This window comes from Chrysemys picta, chromosome 12 (assembly GCF_011386835.1).
Source record: "Chrysemys picta bellii isolate R12L10 chromosome 12, ASM1138683v2, whole genome shotgun sequence".
Classification (NCBI taxonomy): Eukaryota; Metazoa; Chordata; order Testudines; family Emydidae; genus Chrysemys; species Chrysemys picta.
The window spans coordinates 55,922,922-55,947,995 of record NC_088802.1 but is presented as its reverse complement, the minus strand read 5'-3'; the positions used below and the strand labels follow the sequence as shown (position 1 = coordinate 55,947,995).

At 60.6% G+C, this 25,074-nt stretch overlaps 1 protein-coding gene across 1 annotated transcript; it reads left to right on the top strand.

Annotated features, from left to right (window-relative positions):
- The first annotated feature begins 273 nt into the window (after window positions 1–273).
- On the top strand, window positions 274–24,905 carry CARD14 (caspase recruitment domain family member 14). The gene is made up of 21 exons (XM_065563782.1): window positions 274–471; window positions 9,214–9,433; window positions 10,194–10,331; window positions 11,139–11,464; window positions 13,152–13,322; window positions 13,503–13,622; window positions 14,005–14,130; window positions 14,784–14,942; window positions 15,639–15,764; window positions 16,028–16,164; window positions 16,492–16,586; window positions 17,071–17,116; window positions 17,868–18,057; window positions 19,368–19,494; window positions 20,178–20,415; window positions 21,079–21,142; window positions 21,527–21,638; window positions 21,947–22,120; window positions 22,519–22,634; window positions 23,188–23,303; window positions 24,031–24,905. The coding sequence occupies exons 1-21, from the start codon at window positions 403–405 to the stop codon at window positions 24,236–24,238; spliced, it is 3,078 nt and encodes a 1,025-aa protein (XP_065419854.1). The 5' UTR covers window positions 274–402; the 3' UTR covers window positions 24,239–24,905.
- The last annotated feature ends 169 nt before the right edge of the window (window positions 24,906–25,074 follow it).

Below are 25,074 nucleotides of genomic sequence, written 5' to 3'. Positions count from 1 at the left end.
CTGCCGTGCAGAGCTTCAGCGTTTGACTCCTGCAAAGTGTCGTTGGGAAACATGGGTCATTGACTAAACATGTTTAAAGGGGTCTGGCTTGGGCGGGGCGGGGGCTGATTGATGTTTGTAAAGTGCTCGGTAATCCTGTGGGCAACCCCCGTCCACCTGAGCGTGGGGTCAGGCACACGGGTACCGGCATGTCCGTGCGTCAGGAGACACTCAGCTACAGATCATTGGACGTGCTCCTCGCCCCGTGACACCCCCAGCCTGAAGACTGCTGGCTGCTGAGCAAAACAAAGGATTACGCCAGGGCCTCTTGGCGCTCCTCCGAACAGCTGCTGGGCCCTGGAACCCAGCCTCCTAGGCAGCCGCTGCCGGGAGCTAGCAGAGACTCCCACAGTTATTCCTGGAATGAGGAACCAGGAGGAGGCCAAGTTTGGAGCCCTGCTGCTGCCCGACGGGTGTCTCCCAAGGCCAAGTGTGAGTTTAAAGAGCAAAAGGCCTGGGTGAAAGCAGGGGAGGCCGCCTCCTTACTGCTGTGCTGGCGCTGAGCCTGTGTGGGCATTGCTAGCTTGGAAGGTGCCCTGTGCAGGCTAGGGGCAAGGCTGGGTTTGTGGCCCTGCGAGCTAGCGGAAGGTCGGGGCTGGCCTGCCCTGGCTTTGCTGGAGGACTGTTGGGAGCCGCAGGAGATGAGCATTGTGAGCTCCTGCCGTTATGGAGAGGCGGGGGAGGGGGTCTCTTTTCAGCCTCGTGCTCCTGGAGTGCTGAGGGTGAGTGGGCGTCACCAGCGCGTGCAGTGACTGTTCTGGTATCGGTGCGAAGGCATGGCCACATGCACGACAGCCAATAACACCTTTACCTCCACGTGCTTCACACAGGGGCCTGCCTACAAAAACTCCTCACTCAGATGCCCGGCCGAGCGGAGCTGCCCTCACCAGAAGAGAAATGGCCTATTGGCTAGAGCCATGGCGGGAGGCAGGACGTGAGGTCTAACTTCTCCTGGCCCTTGCTGCACCCCCATGGCTCCACCTGCACCTTCACGGTCCGGGCACAGCCCCTCGCTTGGCCTGCTCTCCCAGGCCTGCTGCTTTCCCTGCACGGCTCCTGCGTGGGGCCGCGGAGGCTCTGGCTGGGTCTCTTCCCCCCGCCCCCCTTTGGCTCAGCTCTCCCAGCCAGGGAGCAGGGAGCCAGCTCTGCGCAGGGCAGTTCCCAGGGTTCAGAGGGGGGTGAGCAGGTCTGCTTCCTCCATCCTATCCATCGTCACGCGACGCAGCCCCCGAGGCCTTTGAGTGGGGCCCAGGCTGGCCCAGGGCAAGTGCCACTACCCCAGCAGGCAGGGCTGGGCTGTGCTCATCCCCCGCGGCTCCTGGTCTGCCCTGCTACAGGTACCAGCCAAGGCTCGTGCGCGTAAAGGGTTTTTGTCCCTGCTCCTGAGGAGAGGCGTTTCCCTCCTGTTGCGGAGTATGGGGGAGTCAGGGCCCTGCACCCCTCTTCCCGAGATTCACTGCGACTCTCAACCAGCCAGTAAAGCAGAAGGTTTATTTAAGGACAGGAACACAGTCTCAAGCAGAACGTGTAGGTACGACCAGACCCCCTCAATTAGGTCCCTCTGGGAGGTTCAGGGAGCTTAGACCCCAGCTTGGGGTTCCCTGCGTTGCACCACCCAGCCCAAACCGAAACTAAACTCCCCGCCCCTCCCGCTGCTCCTCTCCTTTGTTCAGTCTCCCGGGCAGAAGGTGTTAATTCTCCCCACCCCCGTTCCTGGCTCAGGTTACAGCTCAGGTAGCTTCCTTCAAGGGAAGTCCCACATCCCCACTGCAATCCCCCTGCAACATTCCCAGGTCAAATCTGCCCTGCTCCCAGCTCCGTCACATCTCTCCCCCCTTCGAGACTGAACTGAGCGGGGTCACTCTGACCAGTGACCTGGGGAAGTTCAGGGCTCCCTCTCCGGGACAATGCGTCCGCTATTAGGTTGTCACGTCCCTTCACATGGACCACGTCCATGTCATAATCCTGCAGGAGCAGGCTCCATCTCAGGAGCTTGGCGTTGGCTCCTTTCATCTGGTGCAGCCAGGTCAGGGGAGAGTGGTCGGTGTGCACGGTGAAGTGACGCCCAAAGAGATATGGCTCTAGTTTCTTGAGGGCCCACACCATGGCCAGGCATTCCTTCTCGATGGCCGCGTAGTTCTGCTCCCGGGGTAGCAACTTCTTGCTCAGGTACACGATGGGGTGTCTCTCCCCCTTTTCATCCTCCTGCATTAACACCGCCCCCAGTCCTGTGTCTGAGGCGTCGGTGAACACCATAAAGGGCTTGTCAAAGTCTGGGTTTGCCAGAACTGGGCCACTGACCAGAGCCTCCTTCAGCGCCCGGAGAGCCTCCTGGCACTCCTCGGTCCAGACCACTTTGTCTGGCTTCCCCTTCTTGCACAGCTCAGTGATGGGGGCGGCTATGGCGCTAAAGTGGGGCACGAACCTCCGATAGTACCCTGCCATCCCAATAAAGGCTTGGACCTGCTTTTTGGTTTGAGGAGCGGGCCAGTCTCTGATCACCTCCACTTTGGCTGGTTCCGGCTTTAGGCAGCCGCTTCCCACCCGGTGGCCTAGGTAGGATACCTCAGCCATCCCCACCTTGCACTTCTCCGGTTTTACGGTCAGCCCAGCCTTCTGGAGTCGGTCCAGCACTTGTCTAACCTGGGATATGTGGTCCTCCCAGGTCTGGCTAAAGACACAGATGTCATCGATATACGCCACGGCAAAACTCTCCATCCCCCTCAGTAGCTGATCCACCAGGCGCTGGAAGGTGGCCGGCGCTCCCTTGAGGCCGAAGGGCAGGGTCAGGAACTCATAGAGCCCCAGAGGGGTGACAAAGGCCGATTTCAGCCTGGCATCTGCATCCAGCGGCACTTGCCAATAGCCCTTTGTAAGATCCATGGTGGTAAGGTACCGAGCACCTCCCAGCTTGTCTAGGAGCTCGTCCGGTCTGGGCATGGGGTAGGCATCGGCTACAGTGATGGCATTGAGCTTCCGATAGTCCACACAGAACCGGATCGACCCGTCCTTTTTGGGGACCAGCACCACCGGCGAGGCCCAAGGGCTGGAAGACGGCTGGATCACCCCCAAAGCCAGCATGTCATTGACCTCTCTTTCCAGGTCCTGAGCAGTTTTCCCTGTGGCTCGGAAGGGGGAGCATTTTATAGGCGGGTGCGATCCTGTCTGCACCCGGTGGACAGTCAGATTAGTGCGTCCAGGCTGGTTGGAAAACAGCTGTTGGTACAGATGCAGCACCCCTCCGATCTCAGCTCGCTGGGCAGGGGTTAGCCGATCAGAGAGGGGAATTGCTTCCAGGGGGAAGCCAACTCTTGTCCCAGGGAATAGATCTACTAAAGGGTCATCTCCCTGCCCCTCCCACTGTCCACACACGGCCAACACCATATTCCCCCTGTCATAATATGGCTTCATCATATTCACATGGTACACCCGGTGGTGGTGTGCCCGGTTCGACAGCTCCACCACATAGTTTACCTCGTTTAGTTGCTTGACTACCTTGAAGGGCCCTTCCCAGGCGGCCTGGAGTTTGTTTTTCCTCACGGGGATGAGGACCATCACCTGATCCCCAGTGGCGAAGGCGCGGGCCCGTGCTGTGCGGTCATACCAGACCTTCTGCTTCCTCTGGGCTCTGGCCAGATTCTCCCTGGCCAGGCCCATGAGCTCGGCAAGTCGTTCCCGGAAGGTCAGGACATACTCCACCACCGACTCTCCGTCAGGAGTGGCCTTCCCCTCCCATTCGTCTCTCATCAGGTCCAGGGGCCCCCTTACCCGCCTTCCATATAGCAGTTCGAAAGGCGAAAACCCGGTAGACTCCTGGGGTACCTCCCTGTACGCAAACAGCAGGTGAGGTAAGTACTTGTCCCAGTCCTGCGGGTGCTGATTCATAAATGTTTTCAGCATCATTTTTAGCGTCCCATTGAACCTCTCCACCAGCCCGTTGGATTGGGGGTGATATGCTGAGGCCCAGTTGTGCCGGACCCCACATCTCTCCCACAAGCACCGGAGTAGGGCCGACATGAAGTTGGACCCTTGGTCCGTCAAGACTTCCTTGGGGAACCCCACTCGGCTGAAAATGGTCAGCAGCGCATCCGCCACAGTGTCTGCTTCAATGGACGATAAGGGCACTGCCTCGGGGTAGCGGGTGGCGAAATCTACCACCACCAGGATGTATTTCTTCCCAGACCGGGTCGTCTTGCTGAGAGGTCCCACTATGTCCATGGCCACCTTCTGGAAAGGCTCCTCTATGATGGGCAAAGGTCTCAATGCTGCCTTCCCCTTGTCCCGGGCCTTCCCCACCCTCTGGCAGGGGTCACAGGATCGGCAGTACTGCCGGACGTTGGTGAAGACCCCGGGCCAGTAAAAGTTCTGTAGCAGCCTCTGCCTGGTGCGCCGGATCCCCTGGTGCCCTGCGAGAGGGATGTCATGGGCCAGGTACAGTAGCTTGTGGCGAAACTTCTGGGGAACCACCAGCTGCCTCCTGATCCCCCACGACTCCACTTCCCCCGGGGGAGCCCACTCTCGGTACAGGAACCCCTTCTCCCACAGGAACCTCTCCTTGCATCCTCTCCTCATGGTCTGTACCACACTGAGGTCAGCCAGGCCCCTTAGCTTCCGCAGGGAGGGGTCCTTCTGCAACTCGGCCTGGAACTCGGCGGCTGGGGAAGGGATGGGGACCTGCTCCCTCTCGTCGGCTGGGTCGGAAGCCCCAGCCACCCCGCGGCCTGTCCTTGGGTGTTCCCTCCCCACCCGGGAAGGGTTCGGTGCCTCCGGTGGGACATCCTTCCCAAGGTCAGGGCGTAGTGCCCCTCGCCGGCTCTGGCTACGGGTCACGACTAAGGCGGTCTGGGGGCTGCTTGGCCAGTCCTCTAGGTCCCCCCCCATCAGCACCTCAGTGGGCAAATGGTGGTGCACTCCCACGTCCTTGGGGCCCTCCTTGGCCCCCCATTTCAGGTGTACCCTCGCTACGGGAACCTTGAATGGGGTCCCGCCCACCCCGGTCAGGGTCAGGAAGGTGTTGGGCACCACCCGATCTGGGGCCACCACCTCGGGCCGGGCCAGTGTCACCTCTGCGCCCGTGTCCCAGTATCCATAAACTTTCTTCCCATCCACCTCCAGGGGAACAAGGCACTCGCTCCGCAGGGGCAGCCCCGCGCCAACCCTGTAAACGGAGAACTTTGAATCCGGAGCATCTGGCCCCCCAGAGAAGCTGGCCGGGGGCCCTTCTCTCTCTTGAGCAGTTGATAAGCTGCCAGCCCCTCTTGCGTGAGAAGCCTGCCCCTCGTCCGTCTGGGCCTCTACCAAGTTAACCCGGTGCGGGTTCGGTCTGCTCAGTCTGTCTTTGAGCTTGGGGCACTGGGCCCGAACGTGGCCTCTTCGGCCGCAGTAATAGCAGCTCAGGTCCCGTGGGTCCCCTCGAGCCGGTCGGTTGTCCCTGATGCTGGGCATTCCCCGTGGGAGGGGATTCCCCATATTCCCCCTTTGAGAGGTCCCAGGGTGACTCTCTCTCTGCATCGCGGCGGGCCTGTTCCTTTGGGGCTCCTCCCTGCCACCCCCTGACCGGCTCTTTACAAACTCATCAGCCAGCTGCCCGGCGTGTCGCGGGTTCTCTGGCTTTCTGTCCACCAACCACAGCCTCAGGTCGGATGGGCACCGCTCATACAGTTGCTCCAGTACCAGCAGTTTAATCAGGTCCTCCTTCGTCTGGGCCCCACCAGCCCACTTGCTGGCGTATCTTTCCATGCAGACGGCTAGTTGCAGGTATGAGATCTCAGGGGTTTTATCCTGACTCCGGAACCTTTCCCGGTACATCTCAGGAGTCAGCCCAAACTCTCGTAGCAGGGCCTTTTTGAATAGTTCGTAGTCCCCTTTCTCTGTCTCTCCCAGTTGGCGGTACAATGCCACGGATTTGGGGTCCAGTAAGGGGGTAAGGACCCGGAGTCTGTCTGCGGGATCAACCCGGTGCAGCTCGCAGGCCGTCTCAAAGGCCTCCAGGAAGTCATCCATGTCCTCCCCCTCCTTGTATGGGGCCATGATGCACTTATCAAAGCTCCGTGCAGTCCTGGGTCCCCCCTCACTCACCGCAGTCGGGGGTTCGCTGCCCTTCAATCTCGCCAGTTCCAGGTCATGCTGACGCTGTCTCTCATTCTCCTGTCTCTGTCTCTCATTCTCCTGTCTCTGTCTCTCATTCTCCTCCCGTTCACGCTGATGCTGTCTCTCTTTCTCCTCCCGTTCACGCTGATGCTGTCTCTCTTTCTCCTCCCGTTCACGCTGATGCTGTCTCTCTTTCTCCTCCCGTTCATGCTGACGCTGTCGTTCACGATCCTCCAGCTCTCTCAGTTTTAGCTCTTTCTCCCATTCCAGCCAATTCCGCTCCCCGGATGCCGAACGTCGCCGGGAGGATCCCCTGCTGGCCGGCGAGCTTCGCCGGGAGGGTCCCCTGCTGGCCGGGGGGGCCACGGCGCCTTCGGTATTTGCTGGGCTCCTCCCCACCCCTCCCCTAGGCATAGGAAGGAGGGGTCTCGGGAAGCCCTCAGCAGCCGGCTGACCACTCCCAGCTGGGACAGACACTGGTGCCTGCGCTGCATTTGCCAGGCTGCTTCCCTGAGACACAGGGATCAGTTCATTCGCGCGATCTTCCGCCTCCAGCTGGGCAATGAGCTGTTCTTTGGTGAGCCTCCCAAAGCGCAGCCGCCTCTGCTTGCACAGCTCCACCAGGTCGCTCTTAAGCCGCTTGGCATACATCTTCCTGCTGGCCACTCACCGGCCTGTGTGCTCACAGCTCCCCACAGTTCCCAGGGGGACCCCTAGTGTGCCAGCCCTTCTCGAGGTCACTGCCTCTCTGCCAGGGTCGAGCTGCAGACTCCTCCGCCCCTGGGACCACTCGCTGCGATCCCCCCGGGGGACCCTGTTACTGCAAAAGTCCTTCTCGCTGGTCACACACTCCCAGGGGTAATAACCGTCTCTCTCCCACTCTTCAGCAGGCCTGGTCCCCGTCAATCCCCCTTCGTTTTACTGCTCCCCAGTCACTTACTGCAGGAAGCGCCGTCCACGGGGTGCAGTAGATCCCGCCGCTGCCACCAGTTGTTGCGGAGTATGGGGGAGTCAGGGCCCTGCACCCCTCTTCCCGAGATTCACTGCGACTCTCAACCAGCCAGTAAAGCAGAAGGTTTATTTAAGGACAGGAACACAGTCTCAAGCAGAACGTGTAGGTACGACCAGACCCCCTCAATTAGGTCCCTCTGGGAGGTTCAGGGAGCTTAGACCCCAGCTTGGGGTTCCCTGCGTTGCACCACCCAGCCCAAACCGAAACTAAACTCCCCGCCCCTCCCGCTGCTCCTCTCCTTTGTTCAGTCTCCCGGGCAGAAGGTGTTAATTCTCCCCACCCCCGTTCCTGGCTCAGGTTACAGCTCAGGTAGCTTCCTTCAAGGGAAGTCCCACATCCCCACTGCAATCCCCCTGCAACATTCCCAGGTCAAATCTGCCCTGCTCCCAGCTCCGTCACACCTCCCCACTGGATTTTGTGCCCCTCTGAGCCCAGGGGAAAATGCCCTGTGCGAGGGACCCGTGCACCGGAGCAGCAGCCCCTCTAGCACGGCAGAGCCGTGTTCCTGCTGCACGCGACCCCAGCCCTCCTGCTCCACGCGACCCCAGCCCGGCACTGATAGCTGCAGGAGGGGAAGAGGGAAACCACACTGGTGTGTTCATTCCATCTCCTGTGTCCCAGGTGTGGGCAGGGACCCTTTCCCCGAGGGAGCCAGGGGGTGAGACCAGGGCTATGGGGCCGTGGGGGGTGAGGACAGGAATGCAGGGTTCTGATGACGGGCTTAGGGCCCCTTTTCCTGAAGCTCTGGGGTATGCTGCTTTTCTCCTTTTAAATAGCCTCGCTTTCTTCCTGCTTCACTGTTTTTTCCCTGCTGAAAATATCGGGGCAAGAACTGTTGGAAATACATAAACCAGGGGCCAGAACCTTGGGCAGATGAGGATTGCTGGGTATTTTATGGTTATCTGGTGCCTCCCATCTTGACAGGACTAAGAATGGAGGTGCCTTGGGGCTGGGGCCAGGACTGTGCCCTCCTTCCCGGTTTGTATATATAGGGATGAGCATGCAGTTGGCTCTAATAATAGCAAGGAGGCTATCCAGTGCTGTGCAACCTGTGTGTGTCAGAATCACTTCACCTGCCGCTGGAAGGCAGCTGCCTCTGGGGTGGAACATGGTAGCTGCTACGCCCTGCAGAGCAGTAGTGCATCACTTCCTGTCAGTTGGAATGATTAGTAATGATTAATATTAACACGGGAACCCACCAGACACTAATTTAACCACAAACGCCTTTAAGTCCAAAGGCCAAATGGTATTTTAGACAATTGCTCTAACCCTGCCCACGAGCCTAAAAGGAAGCAGTCCCGACACCCAGATCCAGTAACCGTGTGTTCACAAGCGTGTGATCAGTACGCTGACAAACGGGCTAGACCCAGGGAAAACCGTCCCATCCTGGCGTGCTCCAGCACAAAACCCCTCAGATTCCGAACACTTTTTATACCCTTCAACTAACAAATGATGCCACAGCTGATTACCACGTTAGCCAACAACCAGCTCCAGTTCCAATTTCAGTCCAGATTTACACCCTTCTTCTCCCAAGACCTTTGCTCCTTGTCTCTACCCCTCCTTCTTGCCGACCAACAGCTTTCCATTGCACCTGGTTCACACGGGCTTCACGGGTCTGATAAGGCTGGTGGGGGGGTGGGAAGGGCCGTGCTGGCTCATTTTAAGACAGATTCTTTTTGTCTTGTTTAAACGATCTGTGGTCACCCCTGCCAGTCAGAGGCCTTCCTTTTAGAACCTTCCCCTTCTCTCTTTAGTTAGTCTTTGAACCAGACGTCCTCCCTCCGTCATTCCTTCTGGCCTTATAACTCGCTATTGTCAAGGCTTCCTGTCATGTGCAAGGCAGGACCTTCCTTCACAACACAGAGATTTACGCTAACCCTAATTCTCCAATTCCATAGTTATTCTACATTGTCCCAAACCACCATGAAGAATCTTGTCTTCCCAGCGACCACTGATAGGTAACCCGTAATGTGCCCTCCAGGGCTGGGCCTGGTCTTTCACCAGCATCTCTCTTCTCGTCTCCTCTTCCTCCTGCTTTTCTCTCACCTCCATCCCTCCTCTGCCCCCGGTAGGCCCCTGCGATGGCAGTCCCTTGCCAGGCAGACACGGAGCTCCGGGACCTGGACGAGGAGCAGCTCTGGGAGATTCTGGAGAGCCATCGCTACCGGATCGTGCGCAGCACCTGCCCGAACCGGCTCACCCCCTACCTGCGCCAGGCCAAGGTCCTGGACCAGCTGGACGAGGAGGAGGTTCTGCATGGCCCCCAGTTCACCAACAGCGCCATGAGAGTGGGTGAGTGTCCGGGACAAGGGCTCTTCCCTGAGGGCCCAGGTCACAGCCGCGGCCTGAGGGCCCCATCTTGGAGCTGCTGCTTATGGACAAGGGCTGGCTGGGATCCCCTCCAGAGCTGCTAAACGCTGTCCCTTACCCTGCTGCTCAGACTGGCCGTTGCTGCATGCGCCACCTCTTCCCATGGGGAGCAAGAGGCTGGGGCCAGCCCTGGGACCTGGCAGTGCACTTAGCACAGCACTGGGCTTGCTGAGAGGCCTCCTGGGTGCACAACGGCGCCTGCTGCCCTCACATATTGTCGCAGCTCCGGTGCGGCGCCCCAGGGCGTTACTCTCGCCCCGGCAGGCAGCGCAGGGGACAAGGCTCTCTGCTTGGTCCATGTTTACACGCGTTCACCGTTTCTGGGGAGCTCACAGCTCGACTGCTCTGCTGTATCTTGCTATGGAGACGAGACCGGCTGATGCCTGCGGGCAGACCTGGGATGAGAATCCCCCCTCCCAGCTCCACCCATGTGCACCTGGCCTCAGTCTATTATCTATTACGCTGTGTCAGGTGACTAATGAACGTGGGCCGCGCAGAGCGGGTTTGATACAGACCTGGGGAGAGCTGCAGAGCCAGGCAGGGCCATCAGCCCAGCCAGACACCAGCTGGAGCCGAAAACGGGGCCTTTGCAGGGATGTGTCCCCACATCTGGCTCCAGGGGCACTCTGGGTCCTGCTAGGCCTGTGGTCAGCGAGCCTGTGGTTTTCTAACCCATCTCTAGGCCACATGTTGGATCTTCTGAAAACCCGGGGGAAGAACGGAGCCCTGGCCTTCCTGGAAAGCCTGAAACTTCACAACCCCGACACCTACACCCTGATAACTGGCCTGGAGCCCTCCATTGACCTCAACAACTTCAGTGGTAAGTCTCCCCCCATTGCCAGAGCTGTCTCTGAGCCAGGCCAGCTGTGAGGGGAACCCCCAGCCGCAAGCCCTCACTGCAGGGCAGCACGGGAGGACAGCGTGAGATTGGTGCCGAACTGGCTAGGAGCTACTGTTCTCTGCGCTGGTCCGGGGACTGGCGCTGGGTCGTTCCACCAGCGCATTGCAGTCGTAATTACGACATTGCCTGGACTCAGGCCACAATATCGCCCTGTGGAGGGCATGAGGTGGACTACGGGGCAGGGGCCGTAACCTGTGTCCATATAATGCCCTGGTTACTATTGCAATGCTACTGGCAGAGCAAACTGGCCCCAGCCCCCGGACCAGGGCAGAGCCGAGGGGTGAGCTATGGGCGTCTCTGGGACAGGCACCGTCAGTTCATTACACGCACGGACAGCACCCAGCACGACGGGGCACCAAGCCTTGACTGAGGCCCGTAGGCTCCACCATAGCAAAAATAATCAACAACAACGTTCCACGGTCATCGTAAATCACCTCGCTCATCCGCTAGGGAAGGGACGTCCCTCCGGTCTCCCTGCCCTGGGGAGCACCGGGGAGGGGACGGGCAGAACCCTGGGAGGGCATTGGGCTGCCTCTAGGAAGTGGGAGCTCCTGTGAAATGTATACGGCGACTAGTGAGCCGGGGCCCCGTCCCTGCTGCTGATCCGGGGTGCGCAGGGGGCTGGGGCTCAGAGCCTGCTCGTGGCACGCAGGAGCTATAGAGCATGGGCCGGGGAGGTCTCTCAGCTGATCCGTGCTGGCCGGAGCTGATCTCCTCTCACCGCAGGTCTGATCGAGACCTCCAAGCTGACCGAGTGCCTGGCGAAGGCCGTGAACAGCTTGCAGGAGGAGCTGACCCAGGAGAAGCACCAGAAGGCGTCTCTGCTGCACCACTGCCGCCAGCTGAAGGACCGCGTGTCCCAGCTGGAGGCCCAGAACAAGTGTCTGCGGGACATCGAGGCCGAGCACAACCGCATGAAGAGGGAGGTCAGCTCCCACTTCCACGAGATGCTGAAGCTGAAGGATGAGATGTACAACCTGTCCATGCACTACACCAACGCCCTGCAGGAGAAGGACCTGGCCATCACGCGGAGCCAGGGCCTGCAAGAGGAGGTAAGCGCAGCCCCAAGCCGCTCGGAGGCGGCCTCGGGGACCTCATCACAGCAGCAGTGCCCAGGGCAGCACGTGCCTGCCATGGACGTCCCACCGGAGATGCCTGGCCCCGCTGGCTGGGTTCGCTTTTCACCCAACAGCCCTTGCTGATATCCGGCCCTCAATGCCCCTCCTCCCCCAGGGCTGGCACGTCAACTGCCCCCAACAGTCCTGCAGCTCGATAGCTGGCTTCCCCAAAGGGGGTGGGACCGGCGGGCCGGGGCGCTGGGGCAGGGAACCCCCTGGGGCCCATAGGGCTCTTCCTCATTAACTCCAGGTTGTGAGTTTCTGTCGGTCTCAGTATCCAGACCCACTCGTCCCCTTCGTACCAGAGCCCCTGGCAAGCCATTCACGACAGCACAGTGTATGCTTCCTCGTCCCCCAGGGACCTAGCAGCCAGGGCTGGAGGGATCCTAGATCTCCACCCCCAGTCTCCCCTTCCCTACGCCTGTCGAGTGCTGCCTGAGAGAGGGCGGATGGCTGGGCCAGCACCCCGGGCCATGCGCACCCTGCTCCCCTCTGTGGTGCAGGAGGGAGGCCTGGGGGCAGTGGACGCACCATACGAGGGTGACACTGACTTGCCTACCCAGGCCCCCGGAGGGGTGTGAACCGGGATTCCCTTTTCCCTTTGTCCAGCTGCAGTATGGGGGCTCAGTCACTCTGCTCTGGCTCCCAGGGGTCCGGGTGGCTCGTGGACGTGTTGGACTGTTCACATGAGTTACTCCTTCAAGCCGTGGGAAATTAATACAAAATTAAACGAAGCAAAAAGGCAGGTGGGGAGTGGGCTTTCACTCCCCCACTAAGGTTGCCAACCCTCCAGGGTTGTCCTGGAGCCTCCAGGAATTAAAGATTAATTTTTAATTAAAGAGTATGTCAGGTGATGAAACCTCCAGGAATACATCCAACCAAAACTGGCAAAGCTCCCCCAGACCAGTTCCAAGGGCCCTTCAAACAGTCTGGAGAGGTGGGATCCCCCCAGGAATACATCCAACCAAAACTGGCAAACCTCCCCCAGACCGGTTCCAAGGGGCTTCAAACAGTCTGGAGAGGTGGGATCCCCCCACTATGTTTTGCTCATCGAATCTGAAATCACCTTAGTAACAGAAGTGCTGACAAACCCCCACGGAGCCTGGTTGAAATTTCTGGCTCAGAGTTGCTTTTCCTCCCTGCATCAGCACTTTATAAACATGTCCCATGTGCAAGAGAGAAGACAGCCGTCTAGAACAAAGGGTGGGTACGTGCTCTAAAATGAAGGGGGTAGGGCTGTGTTCTAGAGTGAATGATCTCGTCTCTGTTACAGAGCTAATGTAGAATCCTGGGTTCTAGAGCAAGCCGTGTGCCACATTCTAGAACACGGTCCCACATTCCAAAGTCATGGTCAGGGGGGTTCTGTTCTAGAGCAAAACAGACCAATCTCATCCTTTCAGCAGTTAATGAGGTCTTCTCAGCTCGGTGTGAACACTCAAGCCGGGGTTCTAGAACATGGCCCACAGTTGTGTTCCCAAAAATGCAACATTCTGTGCACACAACAAGGCAGCCTTTCCCACTCTAGACGCCGGGTTCTAGAGTAAACGCCGGGCGTAGTGTAGCTGGCACGACGCAGCCGAGTGCAATGCTAGGGACCTGTGCTCTCTTTGTCCTCTGGCAGCTGTATCTGATGAAGCAGGAGCTGCAGCGAGCCAGGGTGGAGACCTACTACGAGAAGGAGAGGTCCCTGCGCATGCCCAGCGACCCGCAGCCACAGCTGGATGAGCTGCTGCAGCTGAGGGAGGAAAACGAGAAGCTCCGGTCACTGGTGGAGCTGGAGACTTTCAGCCTGGTAAAGCCTCCCCCTTAGTTCCCAGCTCCCTCGTGGGCAGTCCGGGAGCCATGGTGGGAACAGGGTTTCCTGGGGAGTCAGATCCCCTAGGTCTAGCCGGGATGCACAGAGCTGCCTGGGCAGCAGCCTCGTTCCGGACCTTGGGGGAGCCCCGCTAACCTGCTGGTGTTGCTTGGCCAGGTGCAGAAGGATATCCTGGAGCAGAACCTGGATGAGGCTCTGGAGGGCAAACAGGAGCTCCTCAATCGAATCCACTCGCTGAGGGAGCAGGCAGTGATCGCTGAGAATCAGCGCAAGCAGGTCAGAGCTGCCAGGCCTGAGGAACTGGGAACAGGTGCTGGAGGAATCACCCCTAAAATGGGGAGTGGATCAAAGGCAAACCCGAGGTTTATGGAGCAGGGCATCTTCTCCCAACCTCCTTCCCCACCCCATGGGGTGTCGTCTGCTGGCTGGCCCCACTAACCACATGGGTAAAAGCCCTGCCTTGCCACACAGCATGGAAATCTGGCCAAGGGGGCCACCAAACTGGCCTATGCAGGGGACTGCAGGTAACCTTGGGAGACCAGATCCAGGATCCGTCTCCCTCAGGGCGGGACAACTGTTCTTGGGGGCTTTCACCTGTCCCCTTTGCTGGCTCCCTCCTGACCCTGCTGCCCACCTGACTCCCTGTGTCTCCCTTCAGTACTGGGAGGAGAAGGAGCACACCCTGATTGAGTGCCACAAAATGAAGGTGGATTGTGAGATCTACAAGGAGAAAATCAGTGCCTTGCAGGGGCAAGTGGCCGAGCTGCAGAAGGAGCGAGATCAGGTACCCAGGGGTCCCTGCCCGCCTGGCTGGGTGGGGGTGGAGGTCTTCCTCTGTATGGGAGTGGCAGATTGCATGTATATCCCCTGCTCAGGGGGTGTCTCCTCTGGGCCTGCCCCCCAGAGAATGGGATTCTGTTACAGCCCCACTACACAGCTGGGCTCCTTAGCTCAAGCAGTCGCGGCTGGTGCTATCAGCTCTGCAGGTCCCTGGTTCAGACCCTGGTGCTGAACAAGGTGGCCGCAAGCGCACAGACTGATTTTGGGGCGTTCTTTGGCTGGTGTCATGCAGGGGGTCAGACCACACGGTCCCAGTGGTCTCTGCTGGCCTTGGGATTGATCAAGCCACAGTGAATGGAGATTCTTCAGCTCGCTGGGCTTGTGGCTGTGTTTGGAGCCCAGTGGCCACAAGGCCTCTCCCTCGTGCTGCGGGGCTGGGCTTCAGCTGGCTAGCCCGGGTGCCTGTTGTTTGTAGCCATGGCCTCCTTCCCCTTTCCCCATTTCTCTGTGAAGTCATACAGCCCTAAGCCGGTCTCTCGCGCTCTCTGCCCTGACCACACTGTCAGTGTCTGTCCCTCTGCACCCGGCTGTGCCTCGCCCAGGGATCCCCAGCACTTTGCTCCAAACCTCCTGTCCCTGACGTGTTTGTCCCCCCAGGCATACTGCGCGAGGGACTCGGCCCAGCTGGAGATCTCCCAGAACCTGCTGGAGAAGGATTCCCTCCGCAGGAAAGTGTTTGAGCTGACGGAGCAGATCTGTGAGCTGAGGAAGCAGGCCAGTCAGCAGCAGGCGGAGCTGGACAGCAGGGTGCACGGGGTGAGAGGCTGGGGCACTCTTTGTGCTGTGAAATCCAGCTGGTCCTGTGCCCAGCCCAGAGGCCAGATCACGGCTTTTTGGCCACCAGCCAAGACCCCCCCAAGCGATGGGAATCTGAGAGCAAAGGGCACAAGCTGGGATCCCTGTGTCAGCCCGTCTGGTAACACCTGTCCCGCACCCCCTTCCCGCGTGGGAGTGCGGCCCTCATGGGCGGTGGGTGAACAACGGGCTTGGGGACGCTAGCCCCTGGCCGGGCCCACCCCTTCCGCCTGAGGCCCCGCCCCCTCCCACCCCACTTCTGCCCCCAAGCACAGACCCCCCTCCTCCCCTCCGCCATGGGTCACCCGAGTGCCTCCAGCCCCGGAGCACTGGGCCGGCGGGCAGGTGGTGCGTAGCCCTGTCCCAGAGCACCCGGCGGATGGCACGCAGCCTCCCCCTCAGCCTGGGAGCGCTCAGTGGCGCGGCCCCGGCACAGGGGGTCCCCCCAGCGCTGGGCAGCCCCGTCCCAGCTGCCCTATCCCCAGCCCCCGCAGGCTGGGCCGGGGCCAGCTAGCAGCAGGAGGGGGCCTTGGGACGGAGTGTGGGCAGGGCCACGTGGGGCTGTTTGGGGAGGCACAGCCTTCCCTAGGCTATTATACCATCGCCCATGGCCGCTCTTTCTGACCCCATTCTCTGTGCTGTTTGCTTGCTCGGCAGGTGAAGGGGGAAGGTCTTGCTAGCCTGGAGCCGGGGGAGCAGTGGCCAAAGAGGAAACAGCGGCTGGTGCGCATGCATGCCATCTGCCCCGGAGACGAGAGCCAGGGCAGGGTCAGCGTGTCCGAGGTGCGGGACCTTTCCTGCCGCCCCCAGCCCCTTGTCTTCCCACGCAGCCCTGGGGAGGCTCCTTTCCCCCTGGCAGTTCCCCTCGTGGCATGATGACAGCCAGAGGGCAGGGCCCACCAAGCCCTACTGCTGAGGGGAGGGCAGGGCCTGCCTTGTTCTGGCCACAGCTCCGTGGGCATGAGCCTGGCACGTGGGGGCCCGGGCGTGGGAATGAACAGAGAGGTTAGCAATGGCCATTCACGCTAATGGTCCCTCCCTTGCAGCTGTGCTCAGATTTCGGCGTGAAGACGAGCCACGAGCTGCCAGAGAGCTTCCGGTCGTGCAGCCCTGTCCCGCCCTGTAAGCTCTCCCTGCAGAAGAGAGCCACGCAGGAGTGCCTAGAGAGCTCCCTCTCCACGAGGTACGGATGCACTGGGGCTTCCCCATCTCTTCCAGCCTCTGCAGGGTGGCACATGCTGCAGCCCTGGTTTGCCCTGTTCCTAGCAGCACGTCGCTTGCTGGGTGGGGCAGAGGGTTGCTCATGCGACAGGGCCTTCTGCTTGGCATTGCCCCCATGTGCCAGGCTATATGTTCCGTTAGCCACTAGCCAGGGCTGTTTGAAACCCTCCTGCTTGGGCCGCGTGGCTCCCCGTCTCTCCAGCTGTGCAGCGGGATGCTGTGGGAGGGGCACGCTCTTCTCTTCTGCACAAGCTGACCTGCCTCGTCCCCTCTCTCCTGTCCCCTGCAGCAGCTCCCAGGAGTTCCTGGAGGTGGATTTCAGTCTCATTGCAGGGGAGAAGGCGGAGTCGTCCGACTTGGAGTATGAGATGGTGGAGAAGGACGGTGGGTGTTTCCTTTCCCTACTGGCAACGAGCAGCTGAGAGCAGACTCTGTTGTCTGCTTGCATCACCCAAGGGCATGACCCAAGCGCCTTGTTTCCATGGGGAGCTGAGGGTCTTGTGACTTCGCCCTGTCTGTCAGCTCCAGCCCTTCCCCCCACTGATGCACTAATAGGGCCACCATGACCCGAAGTCTGGGATCCTCTGCTGCAGAGCAGGCCCTCCCAGCCCAGTGCCATCCCCACAAGGGGCCCAGGAGGTGGCTCCGGGGGCCGTATCTGTGCCCGGTGCAGCAGGCTGGGTGACAGCTGATCTCTGGGCTCACCAGCCAAATGGGTGTGGTGCTAGCAATGGACCCTGCCTCCTGCCCAGGCTGCCAGGGGTGCCGGGGGGAGACTACTGAGGGGAGGGGGCCTGTTTCGGGGTTTTCTTCATCCTCCTTTGCTTGTCCCTTTGCCTCCACTGGTTCAAACTGTCCTTCATTTCAGAGGGCAATGCCCAGCTGCTCGACTTAGACCCGTCGGCCTCTGAGAGGTACGTCACGCTGCCCACGGATTTCTGCCCCCCATTAGGGAGGGCTCTGCCCTACGGGAGCCTGGAGTAAAGCAGGGTGAGGGCCTGATCCCTGGGATCTTGGTGAGAACTGCTAGGCGGCCAGCTCCTGGGCAGAGCTCCTGTTTGTGTTCTCGCAGTCACGCGCTGCGTGCTGAGCTCTCAGCCAGCTCCGGGATAGAAATCCAGGGGTGCTGCTCAGCAGAGGGGCTGCTGCTGCCTTTGATCTAGTTCAAGGAGGACTAGATGGCAGGGCTCCGACAAGCTGTAAGTGCACCTCAGCCGGGTGCACACGAGAGTCAGACCAAGCGCGCAGGCTAATGCGGGTAAATTCACGCCCAAGCTTGCTGCGGGCTTATTGTTCCTGAGCGAGGACTGTCTAAGGCAGGAATCCCATAGTCACTTGGCTGCAGCCCAAGGGCCACCCCCACCTCTCCTCCACACGTGTGCACCGTGCTACACGCCACTGACAGAGGAGCGGCTGGGGCTGACCCCTGGCAAACCTCGGCACCTATTAAGCTTTGCCTCTGGCTAGCGCTGGTTCCTTGGCACACTTGCCCTGTTTAGCACAGATGGGGGGTAGTTGAGCTTCTGGGGTCACCTCTTGAGATAGCAGCTGGGCCCTTAGTGTGAACTCCCTGAAGGGAAGTGGGGTGGTGCAGGGTGGAGGAGGGGTTTCTTGGAACTGGCTGTTTCCACTGCCTCACATGAAGTGTCTCCCTTCCCTCCCCAGCACGCCCATTCGCCGGCGGCCCGCACGGCGCATCCTGAGCCGCATCACCACCATTGCCTTCCACGGCACTGCCCTGCTGGAGCAGATCAGCATCATCGGGGGCAACCAGACGGGCATCTTCATTCACAGGGTCACTCCCGGCTCAGTTGCCGACGAGATGTCTCTGTCCCCAGGCAATCAGATCATGGTGGTAAGGGACTTGATGTCTCCTCTCTGCCTGTCTGTGCCCGCCTGCCCCGTATCTCTCCCTCTCCGCCAGTCTCTCGTTAGTCCCTCACACTCATCGGCAGTCACATCGCCCTGAACTAAGGCCCAGAACGAATGCCCGAGCCTGGCATTCCCCGGGCGCTGAGTCGTTGTAAGCGCTGCTCTTCAGGTGAGCGGCCAAGCCAAGGTCCTGACTGATGGGATCTCGCTAGACCACGGCGGGTGCCTGGTGTCCTGGCTGAATTCCAGCTCGGGCGGCTACATTCATAGAATCATAGACGTAGGGCTGGAAGAGCCCTCAAGAGGCCAGGCAGTTTGTCCCCCTGCCCTGAGGCAGGGCCAGGGTCACCTCACCCATCCCGGCAGGGGTCTGTCTAACCTGTTCTTACAAACCTCCAATGACAGGAGTCCACAGCCTGTGCCCGTGCTGAGCTGTCCTTAGAACCGGAGAGTCTTTCCCAATCGCTAACCGAACTCTCCCTTGCTGCAGAGTAAGCGTGTTCCTCGGTGGACAAGGAGAGCGATTGATCCCTTTCTCGTCCACACAGCCCTTAACACACCTGCAGACTGGTACCAGGTCCCCCCCCTTTGCCCCCCCACCCTCGGCTTCTTTTCTCAGGACTAAACAAGCCCAGCGTTTTCACCTTTCCTCAGAGGTCAGGTTTTCAAAACCTTGGGTCATTTTTGTTGCTCTCCTCTGGGCTCTCTCCAGTCTGTCCACGTTTCTTAAAGCGAGAGGTCCAGAGCTGGACCCAGCGCTCCGGCCGAGGTCTCCCCATTCGTCCTCTCTCGTGTGCCCTGCGGTTCCCATGCAGCAAGGAGATCGCTTTCCACTCCTGCCCCAAGGAGCTGGGTCGTGCTGCTGGGCAGCCACCAAGTTCCCCTCCTGGGGTTGGGGGAAGCGAGTGGGATATGCCAGAAGCTCGCAAGGGCCCGTTCACTGCGCCGGAGGGGCGGGTGCCCAGACCCAGCTAACAGACTGATTGACCCAGGATATCTGCTGCCTGCCTTGCAGCTGGGCTCTTTGTGCCTAATGGCACCGGCTGCATGCAAGTGTCCTGCTAGCCCAGTCTGGCCTTCCAATAGCCAGGTCTCTGCTCCCCCGCTCATGACCCTGAGTCCCCGGCCGGGCAGCCCCACCCCTCCGGGGTACTGGGGAGCAGATGGGGAGAGTTCATTCTCCCCGAATGTGCGTCTCTCCCAGACGTCGGGTGGGACGGGGCTGCGGGCCCCCAGGTGAGCGTTCTCTTTGCTAAGCCCACCCCGTCTCTCTGCACCTGGTGCCCCCTGCAGGTGGATTATGAAGTCACAGACCCAGCATTCAAGGCCATCCTGGAAGATGCAACCCTGGAGGAGGCGCTTTGGGTCCTGAAGAGGGTGAATGGCTTCTGCTGCCTGTCAGTCAGAATGAACATGGAGGGTAAGTCCCTCTCGTGCCCTCCTCAGCCTGCATCCATCCACCGCCGCTGGCTCCTCCAGCCACGCGCAATGGGGAAGGGCTGCAGCCTTCTGCCAAGGCAAGGGGCGCCCAGAGGCAATTGCTGCTCATTAGCACATCCCCCTCCCATCGCCCTGCTTCAGTTCCCTGCACGGTTCCCGCCCCCGTAATCCCTTCCAGTCTGCCCCAGTCCCTCCTGCTGTAGCCGCACGTCCTCCCGGCCCCAATGCATCCCCTCCCCGTTGCACACACCCCTGCCCATGCCCTGCTGCACGCTCCCCTCCCCGCTGCACACTTCCCTCCCCATTGCACACTCCCCTGCCCATGCCCTGCTGCACACTCCCCTCCGCATTGCACACTCCCCTCCCCGTTGCACACACCCCTGCCCATGCCCTGCTGCACGCTCCCCTCCCCGCTGCACACTCCCCTCCCCATTGCACACTCCCTTGCTCATGCCCTGCTGCACGCTCCCCTCCCCATTGCACACTCCCCTGCCCATGCCCTACTGCACACTCCCCTCCGCATTGCACACTCCCCTCCCCATTGCACACTCCCCTGCCCATGCCCTGCTGCACGCTCCCCTCCCCATTGCACACTCCCCTGCCCATGCCCTGCTGCACACTCGCCTCCCCCACGCCCTGCTGCCCTCCTCTCTTGCTCTCCAGGTTACAAGAGGCTGGTGAGTGACCTAGAGAACAAGGTGGTGACCTCGGGTGACTCGTTCTACATCCGGGCCAACCTGGCCCTGGAAGGGAAGGCAGCGGGGGAGCTGCCGGTGCAGTGCAATGACGTCCTCCACGTCACGGACACCATGTTCTTTGGCGAGAGCCAGTGGAGTGCCTGCCGGGTGAATCCCTACAGCATGAAGGACATGGACGCAGGCATCGTCCCCAACTACTACCAGTGAGTGGCCTGTGCAGCGTGCCGGGGGGAGCCTGCTCCTAGGTGTCAGAGCTCTGCCTGCACAGTCCCCTTCATGCAACACAGCCCTGCCAGGGAGTGGCATGATCGATGATCCCATGCAGCAAAGAGCATTTCCCTGGCCTGGCGCAGCTGCTGATAGATGTGCCCATGTGGTACCAGCCTAGCACAGCTCCTCTTGGGCATTGCAGAGTGTGGCACAGCCCCAGAGAATGTACCTCCCCCAGCCCCACAGCCTCCACCCACCAAGAGCAGGGGTGTACTGGGCTCATCAGGCAGACGTGTCCCAGCACTGGTGGGGAGGGGGGGCTGCAGCCCATCGAAACCTCCAAGATGCCTGCAGCCTCATTCCCCAGATCAATATTCCTGCTGCTTTTGCAGCTGCCTCAGGGTATTTAATGCCCCTCTCTGGCCTGGCACAGACATGCCCGTGGTCTGCCAGCTCCTTTCCAGCCCAGCCAGCTGTCTGCTTGTGACCTGGACTCTTTGATGCTTTTCTTTGGCTCCAAGTCCGCGGCTCTTTTATGTGGCTGCCGCAGCCCAGCGTGCATGGGAAGGGTTCACTGGCTGAGATACCTGCCCCCTTGCCTGGGGCTAGCTAATCCCCTCTCTAACCAACCACGCTCTGCTTCCCCCGCTCTCTAGGGCTCAGCAACGGCTCATCGGCCTTATCCAGGACATGGCCCAGCAGACCACGTCTGCTCGGAAGGTAACAGAACTTGGGGCGCAGGGGACCCGGCCTGGAGGCCTGGGTGCGCAGAATCCCTGGGGAGAGATTCACTTGCTGTGCCCTGATCTCTGAGCAGGGCCCCGCAGAGGTGCTGCAGCCGTGGGAGAGGGGAATGGGACAGTCTGTCAGCACTGAACGCCGTGCCGCGGGCTTGGGGCAGCCCAGGGGTGGAGGTTAATGCCGCACGGTGGGCTGGGTGGTATCCAGGGGCCGTCGCTTGGCCTACGGTGAGCAATCATTGCAGCAAGTCAGACAGCTGCTGAACGCTGGTGTCCGGGCTGGCGTCTCACCAGTGGGGGGCGGGGGGGGGGCTGCTCTGCATCCCTGGGGGCTAACTCAAGGTCTCTCCTCTCCGATCTGCAGTCTTCAGGGGGGCAGCCAAAGCTGGTGCGGATCATCAGCACAGACAAGAGCAAGATCAACCCTCTGTGGTCGTCCATCGAGTGTAACGTCTACGATCCCAACAAGGCGGACGGTGCGTTGTTAGCTAGAGCTGTCGGAGAGCCCAGAGCCTGACTCCTGGGGCTGGCCAGGTGAATCCCAGCGCTAGCCCCCCTAGAAATCCAGCCTTGGCTGTCTGACGAACAAGGGCACAGGCTAGATTGTTCTTGCTGTCGCACTCAGCTGCCCGCTGCGTTCCCTTTGCTGATGCCAGGCCCTGTGCCAGCTGCCACGAATCCGCCTCCCCAGCGTAGCCCCAGCCCTGCAGCTGCCTGGCAGTAATGGGGGTTCCCCTGCCCTGGGTTCACCTGACCGTCCTGCTGTCCCTTTGTATCTGCCCAGCCTGCCCCCGGATCTGCCTGCAGGCAGGGAGCTGCTTCACGCTGATGCCATACACGCTGGTGAGACCCCACAAGCTGGCCCAGCTGCGCCCGGTTCTCTTTGTGCCCACGCTGCTGGGGAAGATCTTGAGCGACAAACTGTGCCTCACCAAGGGCTTTGAGAAATGCCCGTCAGGTACGTCCCTGCGGCATCCTCTCACCCTTGGACATCCTGCCATGGCCGTGCCGGGTGCAGGCTCCCATCCCTTGTGCTCATGCAGGGGCGTGGATCCAGGGCTGGCAGCATTCAGGGTTTGCTCTCTGCTACCCCGCTCCCTCCATGCCCCGCCGCTGAAGCCGGCTGATCTCCCCCATCTGGGTGGAGCATCTCAGGGCTGTGAGTTCACATTCCCGGTGACCTCATGCTGTCACGGGAGCCAGCGCTGCTTTGCTGGGCGAGTCTCCCCCTCTCCTCCCACTCTCAGAGGCCCATGCTGCCTGAGGTGACATGGGGGGGGACCCCCATGAGGCCACTCCCAGCGAATCAGACTTGGTTACTTCACTTGGCACCTTCCCTACTTTCCCTCCGCCCAGGACTCCTGTGTGAGGCTGAATGCACGGCCCAGAACAGAAGCTTGGTCCAGGAACAGCGGGAGCCGGACAGCCGCTGCTGTGTCACACGCAAGACGCTTCAGCTGCTGCTGGAGAAGGTAACAGGTGTGGGGCCGGGGGCAGGCTGGGTCTGAGATGGGTGCTCTGGGCTCCGACTATCAGAGCCTTCCCTGACCGGGAAGCCAGCAGCTGGCAGCGTGGGGCCGGGAGGAGAGTGAAGGGTTTCTGGTCTCAAACATGCAGCAGGTCAGTTGATGTTTGTTACCTGCATCCCCTTGAAGGCCGCCCGGGGAGAGCTGCAGGGCCCGCGGGTAGGAGGGGTACCTGCCATGGCTGGGTTAGGAGCAGATGGGACAGAGGCACCTACAGACACTGCACCGAGACCTGCCAAACCTCCCCGCTACCCCACCGGGCATCTGCGTCCATCTGTCCGTTAATCCCAGTGCCTGCGGCTCCCCCGCTGGGCAGCAGAGAGGTGAATCTAGCCAGAGCACAGCAATGGACTCTGTAATGCTTCCCTGGCTGCAGACTCTCTGGCTCTTGCCAGCGCCTGTCTGCTCACCAGTAGCGCCAGCCCTGGCCAGCGCCTGTCCCTTCCCAGTGAGCCCGCTTGGTGCCAGCCCCTCGCGTTCTCTCCCTGGCTCTCTCTAGGACGTGCACAGCCTGCTGGACGTGGGGCTGGAGCGCGTGCAAGCCCTGCACGCCGCGGGGATCTATCCCATCCTCCTCCTCATCTCCATCAGCGAGAAGAACGCCAAGAAGCTCAAGTACGTACCAGCATTCTGGGCGGAGACGGGCTGCTGGGGCCCCTCAGGGCAAACGTCTCCTGCTTGCCAGAGGCTGCTGGAGCTCTGGGGAATGAGGGCCTGGGCCTGCCCTCCCCTGGGTGCCTCGTGCCACGGCTGCAGCAGCTGAATGCCTGCGTGTACCCAGTGGAGGGGATGTGAATGAGCCACAGGGTGCCCCCGTGGTTGGCTGCACCAGTGATTGATGTAAAGACAGTCCAATAGCACCCAGCCGCCTGGCCGGGGTGAGCCCTTCCCCATTGCATTGCTGAGGGAATGTTTGTGCCCACCCCAGGGGCCTCAAACAATAACCCTGTGGCCTCTACAGCCCCGTTTCTTGGGGGGGACTCAAGACACTTCCCCAGGGCAGGTATTGTCCAACCTGAGCACGGAAGGTAAAATGCTCATGCTCAGGTGGTTCGTCAGTGCCGGAGTTGGGACTGGAACCCAGGAGTCCGGCCTCCCAGCTGCCCACTACTGTGATGTGTATTGCACAGTCACTAAACCACACTTCCCGGCAGGAGGCAGGCCTAGAACCCAGGCACCCTGACTCCATCCCCTTCTCTAGCCACTGGACAAACAGTGAAATCCTGGCTCTAAAGTCACCGAGAGTTTTTCAATCACTGCCTCTTCCGCCGCTAGCCGGCTTTGTGCTGGTCACGCGGCTCAGGGCGTCCCCTCACGGAGTCTCCCGCGGGCTCTGTTTCAGGAAGGCACTGCAGCGTCTCGGAGCGACAGAGGAGCAGCTTCTGGACTGTGTGCGGAGAGAGGAGGCCCAGCTGGAGAAAGTGCCCTGCCTGTACGGCACCCTCGCCCCCAACACCTGGAGCGACCTGGATGCGCTTGTCAGCGCCGTGCGAGCAGCCGTCGCCAATGAGCAGAAGAAGATTGTGTGGATAGAACAAGATCGTCACTGATCTCCCTGGACACAGGGTGGGGCAGGGGGAACCGTCACCTTGGCAACTCTGCAAATGTCACCTATTTAAACCAAGAGTTTGGTTTGGGGTGTGGGGAGGGAGAGGTTTGAAAGACCCTCTTACCTAAAGGGTTAATGGACTTCGCAGCGCTGGGTGAGCCCCCTACCTGCCCAGCTGGCCTCTGCCCTGTTGGCAGAGAAACACAGTAACTCTAGTTCAGGGAGAGAGGCTGGTTTTAATGCCACCCCTCTCATGGTGTGAAAGGGCAGCTGGCTGGGGTGAGCCGGGGCTGCCTTTGAACAGTGTCCCTGGTGCCAGGGCGGGGCCCAGGGTGGACAGGGCACCTCTGCCTGGTGCCTGGGCCACCTCCACCTGTTCTCCCAGCCCGGCACTAGCTGCTCGGAAGTGCAGTCGCCAGCCCGCCTGCGCAGGGAGGGAACAGCCACTCCTGTAGGCCTTGCTGTGTCCCCCGCCACGCAGGCTCCTCCCTGGCGAGCTGCCCCCACGGGTCTGCCTCGTTGTACTGGGTATCCCAGCTCCCTCGGGATCTCTGAGCACCCTGCTCCCACAGCCCTAGGGAGAGCAGGGAGCCAGGACTGAACAGGATGTGCTCGTTCCAGGGACTGCCAATTCTGTAGTTTGCTAAATTAAACCGTGTTGTTACTGACAGTCGCTGCGTGTTCAGAGCCCTCCTGGCCCTCCCTGAGGTGGTGACACCAAATCCAATGTACCGGCCCTAAGGAGAGGGGGCTCTCAGCTCCTCCATGGCCAGCAGGAGACTCCCTGGCAAATGGGGCAAAAGCCCCGATGTGGGGAGCTCCCAGCAGCACCAGTCC

What these genes read in the sequence shown, in the direction of transcription:
- CARD14 (XM_065563782.1), top strand. Translation starts at nt 403, where the DNA reads ATGAGGAACCAGGAGGAGGCCAAGTTTGGAGCCCTGCTGCTGCCCGAC. An exon ending in CAGGCAATCAGATCATGGTG is followed by an intron (nt 18,058 to 19,367) that starts GTAAGGGACTTG and finishes TGCCCCCTGCAG; the next exon opens with GTGGATTATGAAGTCACAGA. An exon ending in AGACCACGTCTGCTCGGAAG is followed by an intron (nt 21,143 to 21,526) that starts GTAACAGAACTT and finishes TCCGATCTGCAG; the next exon opens with TCTTCAGGGGGGCAGCCAAA.